This window comes from Lathyrus oleraceus, chromosome 4 (assembly GCF_024323335.1).
Source record: "Lathyrus oleraceus cultivar Zhongwan6 chromosome 4, CAAS_Psat_ZW6_1.0, whole genome shotgun sequence".
Classification (NCBI taxonomy): domain Eukaryota; kingdom Viridiplantae; phylum Streptophyta; class Magnoliopsida; order Fabales; family Fabaceae; genus Lathyrus; species Lathyrus oleraceus.
The window spans coordinates 103,360,951-103,378,914 of NC_066582.1; the positions used below are offsets into that span (position 1 = coordinate 103,360,951).

At 36.3% G+C, this 17,964-nt stretch overlaps 1 protein-coding gene across 1 annotated transcript; it reads right to left on the bottom strand.

Annotated features, from left to right (window-relative positions):
* Positions 1-15,417: 15,417 nt before the first annotated feature.
* Positions 15,418-15,954, bottom strand: LOC127136210 (uncharacterized). The gene has a single exon (XM_051062800.1). It carries the CDS (start codon positions 15,952-15,954, stop codon positions 15,418-15,420), a length of 537 nt encoding a protein of 178 aa, XP_050918757.1.
* Between the last annotated feature and the right edge of the window lie 2,010 nt (positions 15,955-17,964).

Below are 17,964 nucleotides of genomic sequence, written 5' to 3' on the forward strand. Positions count from 1 at the left end.
ATTCTCATGGATAAATACTAGCAATGTATTGATATGGGAATGGTTCTTTGTTGATTTTCATAGAAAGTTATGAATGAAAATGTAGTTGAATGTATGGAGTGTTATGAATGAAAATGTATTTGACTGTATGAAATGTTATGAATGAAAATATATGGGTTTTGGATATTTGATTATAAAATGGATAATTGAGAAGTTAGTTTATAAAATGGAAAGGATTTTTAGGCATAATCCAAAACTAACTTAAATATCTATTTGAATAATAATAACAAATCAGTAAAAAAACCAAATTTAAAATCAAATTAATTTATAATTCATTTAAAATTACTTGGATGCCAACTCTAACATTCATTTGGAAATAAAAATCGATTAGAGTTTTAGTCGTTAGTAAAAATAAACAATTAAGATTAAATTGACAATTGGAATTTAAACTTAATTTGAAATTAAAATCAAATTAAAAATAAAAAGAAGTCAAGATATTAAAATCCATTTTATATTGATGAATGTATGCAAAAATGCAAAATAAAAGAAAAAATGAAAAAAATTCAGGATCAAAATCGGGGTATGACACTGAGCTTATCTAAGGGGCAGGAAGAACTGAAAGCTCTTTTGATGGAGAAGAAGAAGGACCAGAAACCTGTGGGTTACATCAACCCGGGGAGAAGGCTTAAGGGACAGGTTACAGGAGTCAAGATTAGAATTCCGAAGGATTCAGAAGAAGAGACCGAGAATGATTCGGAAGATGAGAATCCTAATCTCGTCAATTCTGAGGACGACGATGAAGATTATGAACATGAACAGTACTCTCCAAAGGATGATAAGTACAAGTTGCTGGAAGAACGTATGCTAGCTATGGAGGGGCAGAAAGTGCCCGGTCTGGATTTCGAAAACTTGGGTCTGGTCTCTGATGTGGTCATTCCCCGCAAATTCAAGGTTCCCATTTTCACTAAGTATGATGGTGCCTCTTGTCCTCAGATGCATCTAAGGGCTTATGTGAGAAAGATTCAGCCGCACACTACTGATAAGAAACTGTGGATCCATTTCTTCCAAGAGAGTCTGTCTGGCACACAGTTAGAGTGGTATTATCAGCTTGAGAGCTCTGACATCCGCACATGGACTGATTTAGCAACAGCTTTCTACAAGCACTACCAGTATAATTCTGAGTTAGCGCCTACTCGGCTACAGCTACAAAATATGACTATGGGCTCTAAAGAAAGTTTCAAAGAATATGCTCAAAAGTGGAGAGATTTGGCTGGGAGAGTCAAACCCCCTATGATTGATCGAGAGTTAGTGGACATGTTCATGGGTACACTGACTGGCCCATTCTACAGCCATCTACTGGGAAGTTCCTCGTCAGGTTTCACTGAACTTGTCTTGACAGGTGAACGGGTTGAAAGCGGCATTCGAAGTGGAAAGATACAGGCAGCTACTTCTGCAAGCACCAAAAAGTCCTATCAGGGAAAGAATGAATCAAATGCTGTGTACAGTGAGAGGAAGCATAACAAGAAGAATCGTGACCATACTGTTGGGGCAGTTACAATTGCCGCACCGCCATCTCAGAACTTCCAACACAGACAAGACAGGTCGAGAAGACAGTTTACCAAGATCAATATGGCTTTAACCCAAGCACTGCAGAGTATGTTAAAGGCCAATTTGATTACCCTCAGAGGCCCTCCTGCAAATCCCAACACTACTTCTCCTCGTTATAATCCCAACGCCAGGTGTGCCTATCACTCCGATAGCCCGGGCATGATACGAATGATTGCTGGTTGTTGAAGAACAAGATTCAGGATATGATCGACGCTGGAGAAATTGAATTTGATCCTCCGGCGACCCCCAATGTCATCACAGCACCTATGCCTAATCATGACCAGAATGTTAATGTTGTGGACGACAATTCTCACGTTACTGACGTTGCTGATTTAGCATCTCCTCTCCTGATCGTTAAGAAGAATTTATTGCAAGCTGGTTTATTTCCAGGTTGTGCTGAAGATTGCGATCTCTGTGTACTCCGACCCAATGATTGTTTGAAGTTGAAGAACGGCATTCAACGGCTGATGGATGATCGTACAATTCTATTTGAAAGGGTTCCTAAGGTGGACAACTCTATTGAAGAGGTATCTGTGATTGCTAGGTCCAAAGCTCCAGTGAAGATTACCGCTACTAGAGTGCCTGTGAAGATTACCGCTGAGCCCAAAGTGGCTCCCCTGATTATTACCGCACCTGGCCCCGTGCCATATTCCTCCAGCAAAGCTATTCCGTGGAACTATGGAGGCGACGTTTACATCCATGGCATAAAGCAAGTTGGTAGTTCTGCTAATCCTAATGATATTGTGGGGACTAGTAAAGTTACTCGAAGTGGAAGGATCTACTCCCCAGAAATCTCACCTCCCGCTCCCGAAATTCGAGGAAAAAGACCAGTCAATCCTCCTCAGTCAGAGACATCGGTCGAAGTTACTTCTGAAGATGTTGCCAAACAGGAAATGGAAGAGATGCTGAAAATCATCCGTAAGAGCGATTTTGATGTAGTGGAACAATTGGGGCATACTCCGTCTAAAATCTCAATGTTGTCCTTGTTATTATCCTCTGAATCCCATGCCAATGCATTGATGAAATTCTTGAAGACCGCTCATGTGCCTCAAGAAACATCCGTCGATCAATTCGAACATTATGTTGCTAATTTGACTGTTGACAATGGCCTAGGCTTTTCCGATGCTGACCTGACGCCAGCAGGAAAGAATCACAATAAAGCTCTGCATATCTCCATCGAGTGTGAGGGGATCACCCTGGCTCACGTGTTGATCGACAACGGCTCTTCCTTGAATGTGCTCCCGAAAGCTGTACTCGATAAATTTGACTACAAAGGCATTGAACTGAAACCTAGTGATGTTGTGGTGCGTGCTTACGATGGTGCGAAGAGTGTTGTCTATGGTGAAGTGGTTCTCCCTATCAAGATAGGACCTCAAGTCTTCAACACTACCTTTCACGTGATGGACATTCGTCCCGCCTACTCCTGCTTGTTGGGGCGCCCTTGGATCCATGGGGCAGGTGCGGTAGCTTCGTCATTTCATCAAAAGCTGAAGTATCCAATAGCAGGCATGGTTGTCACTGTATGTGGAGAAGAAGAGTATATTGTCAGTAGTGTGCAAGCCTTCAAATACGTCGAGATGGATGGTGAATTCTTTGAGACTCCTTCTCAGTCATTTGAAGTGGTTCCTCCACCCAGTCCTGTCCTTAAGCCAACTCCCCTTGTGCCCAAGGTTGTTCGTGCTCCCCCTGTCATGATCTCTCTGAAAGATGCTCAAGCCGCGATTGAAAATGGTGATCGTGCTGGTTGGGGTCAACTGATCAATGTACCGTACAAGTCTGATAAAGCTGGCCTGGGGTTTAACTCTGGAAAGATAGTCAAAAATCAGATTAATGCTATGGAAGATGCTGATAGTGATTGCGACTTGGATAGCTGGATTTTCCCAACAATTGGTGACGGACTCAACAATTGGAAGACTGAAGACATTATCCCGATTTCCTTTAGTCAGGAGTAATTGTTATTGTTTATTCTAGAATTGCAAATTTTAATTTTCTTTTACAATCAAACTTCTTAAAGCATTGTGTCTATGCCCGAGGCACAATGGCTAATTTGTTAGGGGTTTGTCATTTTCATAAGCATATTCATATTCAATAGATCAATGGACTTTTTGCATTCAAATATTGCGCTCTTTATCTTTCCTGTCATTTTTCAAACAAGCTATGTTTCTTGCACACACTCACGTAACAATTTGCCGATCCATATCCACTCTGGATCCTGTTGGTAATGACTCTGCTACTGTTCATTATGACTTTGAAAATCCGATCTACCAAGCCGAGGATGGAAGCGAGGAAGATTGTGAAGTCCCTGGAGAACTTGCCCGACTACTGCAAGAAGAAAAGACTATACAGCCGCATGAGGAATCAATTGAAATTGTAAATCTGGGTACTGAAATAAACAAGAAAGAAGTCAGAGGTTTCTTGGGGCACTCGAATTACATTGCCCGATTCATTCCACACTTGACTGCTACCTGCAAACCCATCTTCAAATTACTGAGACAAAATCAAGAGATGGTATGGAATGATGAATGCCAAGAAGCTTATGACAAAATCAGGAAATATCGCCAAGAACCTCCAGTTCCGATGCCACCAGTTGAAGGAAGACCTTTAATTACGTATTTGACCGTGTTAGAAAATTCAATGAGGTGTGTTGGGGCAACATGACGAGTCTGGTCGAAAAGAGCATGCCATATACTGCCTTAGCAAAAGGTACCGACTGTGAAACAAGATACTCACAGCCCGAGAAAGCTTGCTGTGCTTTGGCCTGGGCTGCTCGCCGACTAAGACAGTATATGTTGAATCATACCACCTTATTGACTTCTAAGATGGATTCTATCAAATACCTATTTGAGAAACCTGCTGTCTCCTGAAAGAGTTATCACTGACAATGGTACTAATTTGAACAACAAGATGATTACTGAACTCTGCACGCAGTTCAAAATAAAACACCATAACTCTTCTCCGTACCGGCCAAAGATGAACGGCGCCGTGGGGACTGCTAACAATATTAAGAAGATTATACAAAAGATGACGGTAACATACAAAGACTGGCATGAGATGTTACCATTTGCTCTTCATGGTTATCGTACTTCCGTGCGAACTTCGACAGGGGCAACTCCTTTCTCTTTAGTCTACGGAATGGAAGCCGTTTTACCAGTGGAAGTTCAGATTCCCTCTCTAAGGATCATGAAAGAGGCGGGCTTAGACGAGGACGAATGGATTCAGACTCGACTCGATCAGATAAATTTGATGGATGAGAAGAGACTTGCGGCTGTATGTCACGGGCAGATATATCAGAAGCGCATGACCAGGGCATTCAACAAAAAGGTCAAGAGACAAGTGTATCAATTGGCGACTTGGTAATCAAACGCATCATCCTACCACAAACTGACCCCAGAGGCAAATGGACTCCCACATACGAAGGGCCATTTGTAGTTAAGAAGGTATTCTCAGGTGGAGCCATGATACTCGCTACAATGGATGGTGAAGACTTCCCACATCCCGTGAACGCGGACATAGTTAAAAAATACTACGCATAAAAGAGACCCGCTAGATCGACGTATCTAGGCAAAAGTAAGGGCATCCCGGCGAACCAAAAGGGTTCGGGCAAAAATTAGGGATATATAAAAAAAAATGTACACCCGGCAAGTCGAAAACCTGAAAAGGCGGCTTGGGCAAAAAAGGGTATCCTGGTGGACTGAAAACCTGAAAAGGCGGTCCAGGCAAAAATTAGGGATTAAAGCGTATGACTATGTCCCGTTCTCAGTCAACTTTCATCCAAGTTCGAGGGACTGACCAAGCCAATCACTTCTATCCGACAGCAAGGGATGAGATGCTCGAAGACATAATGACAGTAGTAGGCTTAAAATCAATAGGACTTCTTCCACATAGCTTTCTCTTTGTTTTCGACAATTTCCTCTTACTAGGATTTCTGTCTCCTTGTACACAAATTGCCTGTTTATAGGCCTCCTTTCAAAATCAATACAACCCTCTTTCAAAAAAAAAAGATGCTTTTGTTTTTACTTTTCTGTTTTGGTTGCGTAAATGTCCATTGATTTAATTTGAATTAATATGTGCATTTGAATATGACTGATGTTTACCAAAAATACATGCATAGAATAGCAATAGCAATTACTACCCGACTTCAGGATCAAGGAAAAGGTCTAATCATGCTTCCAATGAATCCGCTACCAATCTCTTCCCCAGCAAACCTGTTTTTTTTTCTCAGAAATGGCAGTATCCCCAGGCACAGCCAGTTACTCCCCAACAGAGGTCGGCGTCACCAGACAGATTGATCATCTCATCCATCCCCAGCCAGGCTCTGTTGAATATTTCCACCATCAGACAGAAATCAAGCATCCCCAGCCGAGAAAGGGTCATCGACACAAATGTCTCAAATCAGTAGATGGGGATTTATTTTCCCCAGTAGAGTCCCCAAGCAGAACTTCTCATACGCATAACTCATTCATTACATCCTTTCACAGCATACGCATGCATACAACATTCACATTTATTTTAGCATAACACGAAACATCTCATGCATCATGACATAGCATGAAGCTAACTTTTTCTTTGCAGGTTAATTATCCTCCTGATATAGTCAAAGTAGAAGGTTCATTCAGACAGACACCTTTATCAATCACATTCAAGATTCAGATACATATTTCAAATACAGTTCATGGGAACATTCATTCTGACAACACTTCGATATCCTCCTAACGATGGCATCTTTAAGCCCATCCCAGACATTTATTGCAAGTACAACATATACAGGTTATCAGATACAGCCTAACGTACGGTCCATTCTGATTCAGCCCAACATATGACTTCTTCAGCAACTCCAATGCGGTCTAACGTACGACCCATTTGGACCTTCAAATCCTCAGATGCTGCCTAGCGTACGGTACATTCAGGGGTGTAGTCTAGCGTACGACTACTTTCTTTTTCAGATGCAGCCTAACGGACGGCTCATTCTGCAACTCAGATACGATCTAGCGTACGATCCATTCTGAACTCCAGCAACTCCAACGCGGTCTAACGTACGACCCGTTTGGATCTTACAACCCTCAGATGCTACCTAACGTACGGTACATTTCTGAAGTGTAGTCTGGCGTACGACTACCGCTTTCATCATCAGATGCGGCCTAACAGACGACTCATTCTGCGACGGTCTAACGTATGACCCGTTCGGATGTCCATCCCCTCAGATGCTACCTAACATACGGTACATTTCTGAAGTGTAGTCTAACGTACGACTACCCCTTTCATCATCAGATCCTACCTAACATACGGTACATTTCTGAAGTGTAGTCTAACGTACGACTACCCCTTTCGTCATCAGATTCAGCCTAACGTACGGCTCATTCTGCAACTCAGATACGATCTAGCGTATGGTCCATTCTGATCCTTCATCCCCAACAGCATATGACACACTCCGACTCCCCAGCGAAGTCGGCAGCCTAATGGATGACTCATTATACGGTCTAACGTACGACCCAGTGTGGCACCCATGTCTTCAAATTGGCCTAATATACGGCGCGATCTGAAGCTTTCGTCATCAAACCTCCCGGATGGCATCTTTAAGCCCATCTCCATCAAGACCAACTGTCGATTCTCAAGTGCAAATTTTGGGGCATTCTAGTGTTCAATAATCTTCCACCTCCAGACCACGAATGGCATACACGCCATCCTAACTCTCTCGGTTCAAGAATATTGAACAGGGGCAGCTGTCATACCCCAAAAATTACCCATCACTTTTCCTAAAAAAAAAAAAAAAAAAAAAAAAAAAAACGAAAAAAAAAAACGAAAAAAAAAAAAAAAAAAAAAAAAAGAAAAAAAAAAAAAAATTTTTTTTTTAATTAATTAATTAATTAATTAATAATTAAATAAAAAATAAATAAATAAAATATATTATTTTGGACTTGGGTCTCCAACATTCCAAGCCTATTACCTTGGAACCCAAAAGTCTATAAAAACTGAAGTTCCATTAAGGTTAGTCTCACTTGGAGTTCAAACACTGAGCGTCACTCTAGGTGTCCTTGGAACACTGGAGAGAAAAAGAAAGAGAAAGAGAAGGGAGGACACGCTGAGTTTTCCTTAGGAACAAAACCCTGGGAAAAAGAAAAGAAAGAGAATTCAGAGAGAACCCTGAAGGCAGCCATAGGAACCCTGACTACCCGGAGAATTCCGAGTAAAGAAACCCTGAAGGCAGCCCATCTGCACCGAAGCCATCGCCGTCCAATTCCCGCTGCCTAACTTATTCCGATACTACAAGTGGTCAATCCCTTCAACCTTGAATTGGCAAACAGGTTTGCGTATCTCTATTGTTTATACTTTCAATTGGCCATATCTACATATATAATGCATCATGATTAAATGTTGATATATAATTTGCTTTCGTATGGGAATTTAAATATGCCTGAATACCCTGAATGTTTGATCATGTTATTCCTGTGATAAAATGCCATAAAATTCAAAGTTCCTAACGTGGGGCTGTTTTCAAATTCAAAATCCGTGGCCGCTCGCTAGCACCTCGCTAGGCGAGCCTGGGGCGAGTATTCGCCTGGCCTTCGCTAGGCGAGGCAGAGGCGAACGAGAGTAGCTGACTTTTCTATTCTTTTTTTATGTTTTATCATAGCCATGCATTATTCATCCTATCCTATTTATTGTTGTGATATTTCTCCGGTGTAATCTTCGATTGCACCCTGATTTGGTGTTCTGACATGTTTCTTTTTTTTTGAGTTTCGTAAAGGTTCACATATCCCAGGAAAAGGTTATTGGCTAGGTATTCCACTTTATTTGTGGGATACCCTTGTGGAGTTTCACCCTAAATTAATTTTTAATGTATTAATTTCTAATGTATTATTTTTTAATATATTATTTTTAATAATTTTAATGTGGAGTTTCATCCTAATTATATAATTAATTGTAAAACTTTGCCTTTGAATAAGTGATCTTGGACCTCTCTTTGTTGCCTTACGATTACGATATTACGGTCATGTCCCGCGAACGTGGGGATACCCTTAGCAAAGACCCTTCGGTTAAATCATCATAAAATAAATTATAGTCCCTCGGATGTTGCCTTCGAATATACAACTTTGTCCCTCGATGACCCTTCGATGTTGCCTACGGTTAAAAGATGATAGTCCCTTCGAATGCTAAGATATCCTCGTAACTGTTGCCTTCAATGACCTATCGATGACCCTACGATGACCCTTTTACATCCAAAGGATAAAACTACTTATTTCTCAATAATAAGGACAGTTTTACCCTCATAAGGATAGGAAATACTCATAAAGACCTTGGGTCGGTATAACTCTTAATTGCTGGCTCACAACCTAAAACATTTTTTCACACCTCACACCTTTCAAAATACCTTCAGAAAATCACCACTTGGTATACATTCATACTAGAATCATTACCGAGTTATATTTTTCTAAACAATTTTCAAAACTAAACGAGATAATCACTTTGTATACATTCATACAAGAATCATTACAAAGTTAAATTCTCTTTTCAAAACAATTTTTCTAAACAATTCACAAACACTTTTTTTTTAGACAAAAATAATATAAGTGATCGAGCAATTAAGAGCCCATGGATAACCATGGATACAAAGGGTGCTAACACCTTCCCTTTGTATAATGTACCTCCCGAACCCAAAATCTAAATTAAGGTTTTTCCTGTTCTTTTCCACCTTTCCTTATTGGATAAAAGAAAAGTCGGTGGCGACTCTTGCTAACCGCGACATTGCGATTAAAACCACAAAAAAGTCCAGTTCACCGTATGACACATCTCATTTCAGAGTTTCAAAGGGTGACAATCAAGAGTATTATCATCATCTGAATCTTTGTAGAATTTTATTTGTGATTAAGAATCAGAAGCAAGTGATCTAAGAGCGATTCATTTGCATCTGATTATCCATTCACGGTTACTCAGTTAGCAATTCAGTGCATTTACAAGACATTTGCATTTTTATACTTGCCACAACGTGCATTTCGTTCCGCATAGTGCTTAAAATTTCAGCAAGATTAATTTTTCGGATCTACAGACGGACTGATCGCATCGTTTCTCAACTAAACATCGAATTAGCAGGCGAACAATTTCAAAATTAAGCTTGTCCGACGTTAGTTTTATTAATCTATGTTCTACGTAGTTTAACCTGGTGTGCTCATTTTAATTTTTCGACTATTTTTTCAGTCGCATTTTTTTGCCCGCCTAAGCCTTTTTTTTAATCAGTCATTTTTTATTTTAAAATTTGATCAAAACCTATATGTTTTCGAGAAGTTTATTTCATGCTGATCATTTCAATACGGACAATTTATTTTTTCGGACGTTTTTGCACCCGACTTTTATTTGCTTTTTATCTTTTTTTTGTTAGCCAAAATGTTCATTTTAATTAATTAGGATTTTCTACCTCCTCGTTTCGATTTTATTTTATTTTAAAATACTTGATTTTATTTAATTTATTTATTAATTATTTATAACACTAAATAATTTTCAAAGGGTAGTTTTTAGATTTTTGAATTTAAAACTCCAATACAATATATATGTGTATACATACTTATGTGATATTGTAAAATTGGAGAGAGTGAAACAGACCCCTCCCACGTGACAATCCATTTGCATTTTATCTTTTACTTTTCCATCCCTCTTTATCATGTGCCACACTCTCTACAAAACAAAAGTGGTATTCCCTCCGACTACATACAAGACAAACCTCCCCACACTTTCACCTTCATAAAAATAATCTTAATATATCCACCTCATTCTTCTTTCACATACCACACAACACAAAGCATCATGACAAAAAAATATTTCCTCTTCTCCTTTCTCTGCAGCAGTCGAAAACCATCACTCTCACAACTTCTAGAAACACATTACTCCATAAAACTCATCATCACTTTTTTTCTCACTATATCATCTCTACAAACTCAACAAAAACACATTCCCTTCATCTCTTACTATAACACATAAACCACCATAGTATAACTCTACTCACAAAAGTTTCACAACTCCACCACAATAGCACATAACATCTTCATCATAACTTCATCTCCATCTTCATCATAAACACATACAACTTCTACCTTCCTCTTCCATCAACTTTGTCAACACCTTCAAACAACTTCATCATCACCATAATAACACCTTCATCTTTCAATATTTCTATCTCTCTAACTCTCCTTCCTCTTACCATATTTTTCCCTAACACATAAATATCACACAAACATCTCTTCACCCTCTTAAAACACCAACCAACCACTCGTCACAAGAGATCCAACTGTCATCACCGGTTGGTATATGTGATCTTCTTTCCTTTCTTTCTTTAGCTTTCTCTTATTTCCTTTCATGGGGTTTTGTTGGATTAAATTAATATTGAGTTTTTTTTTCTTTATATAAAAAAAAGAGACATGGATTATATATATATATATATATATATATATAATATATATATATATATATTAAGTATCTACCGTAAATCCAAGTCTCTTTTTAATATATATATATATATATATATATATATATATATATATATATTATATATATATATATATATATATATATTATATTATATATAATATATATATATATATATATATATTATTATATATATATATATATATATAATATATATATATTATATATATATATATATATATATATATATATATATATAATATATATATATATATATATATATATATATATATATATATATATATATATATATATATATATATATACCGTTAGTTCATGTTTTTACATTTACATAGTTACTTTTGGTTCAGTTATATATATAAATAAAATATACTTCTGTTTTTATTTTATTTTAATTTTACTAGTCTTATATTATATTGTCATGATATCTTTTGTTTTTGTTTGATATATATTCATTGTTTCTAATCTTACATTATGCTATCAAGATACATTTTCTTTTAGTTTTATATACATATATGTATATTTGTTCAGTTTAGCTTATAGGTATATATATTTACATTTAGTGTTAAAGTTTTATATACATACATATGAGTTCAGTTTGTTAGTTCATATATAAAAACATTTTGTTTAAGTTTTATATATACATACCTATATGAGTTTAGTTTGTTAGTTTATATATAAAAACATTTAGTTTTAGTTTTGTATACATATACATATGAGTTCAGTTTGTTAGTTTATATATAACGATATTTTGTTTCAAGTTTCTAATATATATATCGTATGTGTTCAGTTTGTTAGTTTATATATAACAATATTTTGTTTTAAGTTTTTAATATATATACCGTGAGTTTTATTTTGCTAGTTTGTATATAAAATAGTATTTTGTTTTAAGTTTTTAATATATATACCGTGAATTTTGTTGTTAGATTATATATAAAAATATTGTTTTAATTTTTTAATATATATACCGTAAGTTTTGTTTTGTTAGTTTATATATAATATATATATATATATATATATATATATATATATATATATATATATATATAATATATATATATATATATATATATAATATGTAATTTTTATATAAATTTTTTCGTTTATTTTGAAAAAAAATTAACACTGTTAATAATGTGCTTGATTAACTTTTCATTTATTTTACCTTTGCAAATATTTGTGTAATTTATTGAGTTGTTAAATTTTCAGATGCATTGTAATTTTGGAGTTAAAAATTAAATTTGACTTCAAAAATTGCTTAAACGCATAAGTTTTCTTGACCGACCTAAGATAGAGCGATTTCTTAACATAACATTAATTTTATTTTAGATTAATTTCTCGAATCCCTTGACTTTCTCTTGCGCCTTCTTACAACGAGATTCTTTTATTTTTCCAACTGTCTTTCAAATCTTGTATCATCTAATTATCATGTTGTATCATTCGATAAACTGTATCCCAATTCCCAAAAATATGTAATAAATTTACTGCTTTCATTTTTTTATTATATGAGTTGATTATTAATTCCAAGATTAAAATCAACCCTTTTTAAAAAAGAACAAAAAAATACTCGATCAAACGTCGAGCAATTTTCACAAAATCAAGAACCATTTTCACTATCCACTTCTCTTTCGTTTTCAAAACTCTTCAAATCATTCCATTCTATTTCGATTCAAACGCAAAGAATAAAAACCTCGATCCAACATCGAGTGTCTTTTCCCAAATCAAATCCAAAATAATTAAGCATAATTAAACTCCATTTCATTAAAGATGAAAAGGGGGATGGTCTCGAGCCTTCGATTCCTCTTCCCAAGCCTTACTCGGCCATTCAAGCAATTATCATTTATTAAAAAATTCTAACCATCGCCACATCCAAACTATTTTCATAATCAAACCTTAAGTCAAACTCATTTTCGTAATAAACTTGGACAAAAAAGGAGGTGGTCTGGAGCCTTCCACTCCCTTCCCCGATTACTTGGATACGAGTAGCCTTACTCGGTCATTCGAGTATTTATCGTCCGTCCAAAATACATTAACTTTATTTAATTCATTTTGCAATTAAGGATGAAAAAGGAGATGGTCTAGAACCTTCTATTCCTCTTCTCGAGTACTTGGATACGAGTAGCCTTACTCGACCATTTGAGTAATTGTCATCCAACAAAACACTTAACTCATCAAACTTATTTTCCGCCATTGCGCGACCACTATTTTTTTTCCAGAAAAGAGTATGCTACATCCATTTTGATGCGAAACAAACCAATACTTCGGCCTCTAAGAGCGATCAACGAGTAAAGGTTTAATCGCTCAAATGTGATTCAAGTATCACGCTCTTTAAAAGCAATCCACCCATTAGTTCTCTTTGGGTAGAACTACGTATGGCTTGAGTTCTTCATAGCACCTGAAGATACGTAGGAGCAGGATTGCGAAATCTTGTCAGGCACATTAATATTAAAAAACCCTAAGTCTTTCTTTTCTTCCTTCCTTTTTCTCACTCAGTAAGTAGAAGATAACAATTAACTTCAGCTAACACTCTACCCCAAATTTAACTAAGTGGTTCCTGTTGAGTACAACGGATGTGAGGGGTGCTAATACCTTTCCCTTGCATAACCGACTCCCGAACCCGAATTTGGTTGCGATGACCATTTTCTTTTTTGTTGTTTTTTCGTGGGTTTTATCAATATTTTCCCTTTCCTTCATTGGAATAAATAAAGTTCGGTGGCGACTCTGTTCGAACATATTTTCCGCGAGCGTGCAAGCACCTCACGAAGGATCACATTTTTTCAAGGTGCGAGAGGACTGTTGGATCTCTGTCTATGACTTGATTTATACCTATGGACTTAGAGTAGGCAACATCCATGAGCTATGGAAGAAACTTGGCCGATGACATTCATTTGAAACAAGCTAGGGAGACTCCCTTGGGTTTATTTGATACACTTTTTCTCTATGTCTAAGTTGTTATTTTGATCTTATTGTCACTATTTGATGCTTTTTCTTTGAGTGTGTTTCAAGGGATTTATCATTTGATACACATAAAGGACATTGAAGATATGCTTGCTTTGGAGTGCTAGCTTGGATGATTGGTTATCTTTATTTAATACCACTGGGTTTCTTATTATTTGCTTGGATGATTATGGCTTTGTTGCTTGCTTGACAATCCAAAGGAAATGGGTTCCTATCTGACATTATTGTCTTGTGGATGCTTCCCATGGGTTAGATCTTTTCAATTCAAAACTTTTTATCTTGTATAGGATAGCCTCTTCATCTCCTCCTCCTTCTTTAATTTCAAAATCTCTCTCTCATTTTCAAAACTTCCTTGCTTTTTGTTTTTTCAACTTAGATTTGTTTTAATGAGTAGAAACCTTGGCCTTATGCCATTGATTTCAAACTATTTTCTTAATCAAACTTGTAAAAGACTTAATCATATTGACTTTATTTTCAAAAAGACAAAAAAGAACTAATAACCTCATCTAATCATTTTGGCCACTTGGTGCCTTTTTCCTTTTAAACTTTTCAAAAAGAAAGCATTTAGATTTGAGTTATCCTTGGTTGAGATGTAATTCTCCCATTCCATGAAATGTTGAGTGTAAGACTTTCCATTTACTAGGTGCTAGTGGCATACTTGTTGATTTAATCCAAGTTGGAGCCCTCCCTCTTAAATATTGTAAATCCCTCATTATCGGTGGATGTTTGGTTGGGTATTCTCTCGTGATAACAAAAGATCTTTACGCTTTTGTAAAAATCAATCCACCCATCTTTGATATTTTTACCACGAACTACGAGGTTTTGATCCCTCATTTATGTTGGTACGTAGGCATAAGACCAAAAGTCTTACCAAACATAAAATGTAAATAAATGAATTCTTTTCTCATCCCCTCATTTTGTTTCAAAAGAAAACATATTTTTCAATCAAAACACTTAGACACAAAAAGGATCCCTAGGAGTACCTAGGACACTTTGGGTGCTAATACATTCCCTCAGTATAACCAACCCCCTTACCTGTAATCTTTGACATTTTACTAGTTTTGATTTAAAAACTTCTTATCTTCGGGTTTTGTTCGTACTTTTTACCTTCTCCTTTGGAAATAATAAAAGCGTGGTGGCGACTCTGGTTTTATTGACATTGAGTTAATCAATAGCTCAGTGGTCATGAATTTATCGCTTTAGGATAAACGCAAACTGTTGAGAAGAAATAAAATTACCCACCACTTTTTTCACTTGATTGGACAACAACTTCGAAACAATCTGATACAAGGACCCCACGATGCAAAATAAAAGAATGTGTTGCACTCGTGTCAATAATAGTAATTAGTAGAATACTATTAATAAAACATGTACGTCAGATCAATCTGTATGAGTTAGTAGTATATGAACTCGTCAAAGAAAAAATTTCCCTACAGACTAAACCTTCTTCATTTTATGACAATTAGTACTAATGTGACCTTGTTCTCCATATTTATAACAAGTCAGCCCATCACTCTTACAATCTGCAATACGGTGACCTATCTTTCCATATTTGAAGCACCTTAGAACTTTATTCTTACATTCACTAGTACGGCGGCCTAACTCGCCACACTTAAAACACTTGATAGAAGCAAGAGTATCTCCCCCACTTGGCCTTTTCTCATCTGAAACCCTCTGATTCCCTTTGTCAGCTGGAGCACTATACGAGTTCCCACGATATTGATTTTTCCCTTTCTTCTCACTAAGACTCTTATAGTGAGCCAAATGATCCCCGATATCCTCGTCATATATCCTACACTTATTAACCAACATAGGAAATCGACGAATCTCTTGATAACTAATACCTTGATTAATCTCAAAACGCAATCCACTTTCAAACTTGATGCACTTCGACCCCTCATAATCTGCACCATTATAGTGTGGACAAAAATTCACCAGCTTTTCGAATTTAACAGCATACTCAACAACATTCATATTTCCATTCTTTAGCTTGAGGAACTCAATTTTCTTCTTATTATGCACATCCTCAGGAAAGTACTTGTCAAGAAAATAAACTCAGAACATAACCCAAGTAATATATATGCCAACAACCTCGAATCTATGACGCATGTCATCCCACCAGTCTTCGGCCTCTTCTGACAACATGTGAGTACCAAACAACGTTTCTGAACTTTAGTGCAAGCCATCACTTGAAATTTTTTCTCAATCTCTCTGAGTCATGCCTGTTCATCCTCCGGATCATATATGCCCTTGAAAGTTGGCGGATTATTTCTATGAAATTTTCCCAATCCACGAAACTCATCATTAGCCTGATTTTACTGACCCTATAGCGCTTGAGCCCCCGACTCTAAAACATAAGCAATCACACAGTTTCTTCTTCTTGCCATTACTCTACACACCAACAAACAGACATCAAAAGAAACAAACATAAAATAACGAGTTACAAGTCTAATAATCGCATCAACATCATCAAAATAATTATAATAATAATAAATAATAAAATAAAAAATTTTCCCACCCAGTGTTACATATCAGAGTAACGGAATCTAAATATCGTATAAATGGGAAAATAAGAATAGCCTCAATACCATCCTTCATCTTCTAAGCAACTACTAATTTTCCTGCTCGCATGTACCCTAAGAAGGAGCACAAAACCATACAAACAACAAATGGATGAGAATACACTCAAAATATATAATGGTGCAAAAGTATGCAATGGTAGCCTAAATAAACATCAACAATCACATGTATAAATCGCACCATTTTTACATAATTCATTCACATTATTCATATAAGTATTCTCATCCACCAATATCAACATAATCACTCAAATACATATGGAAACAATGAATGCAATGTACTCAGCATCATGACTCTACATGCATGCGATACCATTATGAACAACACAAGTCCATCTTGCTCATAAATTCCCACCTTAGTGTAATGTGAAGTCATGGCTACTTGATGATTTTGATGATTACAACATCTCTCAATAATTCTCATGTGAAAAGATCAAAAAGCTGTCAAAGACTTGAAGTGAATTGAAGTGGAGTAAAGATTCAAGTGAAGTATATCATTTCAAAGGATCAAGTATCATCTTTGGTATATCTAAAATTTTCACCAATATGATATACAAGTGTTCAAATATTTATTCCATGATATCTTGGTCCATATAGAAAATTAGGATGTATTGCATTTCATTTTTCACATTCTGCCAAATTCTATTTTTCAAAACTGGGCTTTAGTAACCGGTTACCCACCGAGCAGTAACCGGTTACCACTGTTATTTTTCAAATTTTTTTTGGTCGTTGGAAGCAAGTAACCGGTTACCCACCGAGCAGTAACCGGTTACCGCTGACAAATTTTGGCTAATTGGTGCATTTCTTCATTCAAATGTTTTCTTTGCATTCCTTTGAATCATGACATCTTTTCATTCATCATACTCTTTCAAAAAGATGTTTGTAGCAATATATAAACATCATTACTCATTTTTTACAAACACCTCCTTTCTTGCAAAAACTTTCAATTAAATCACTCTTATAAAAACTCAGATTTTTATCAAGTGTCCAAAAACTTTCTTAAAGTATTCTTTGCATTAAACCTTCATATACCTTGAAAAGAATACATATCATTCGGTTTGAACACTTGTATACTACATTGAGTGATTGATATCCAAAGGGGAAGATTAATCCAAGTGATTAATATATTCAAGATTCACCATCAACTTTTTAATTAAGGTCAGATATTTGTATCATACCTTGTTGTCCAGGATTGTTGGAAACAAGTGAAGTGTTGAAGAGGATTTTTCTTCATACACTTTATTACCTATAGGTTAGATAGTAAGCATCACCATTTGTGTGAGTAGGCTGTACAATAATTCTAACTATAGTGAAATCTCTTTCGAGTCAAAAGGGGAGTGGAGTACCTTCGGAGTGTGAAGGGAACCACTATAAATTTCCAGTGTCCTTTTACTTTCCGCAATTT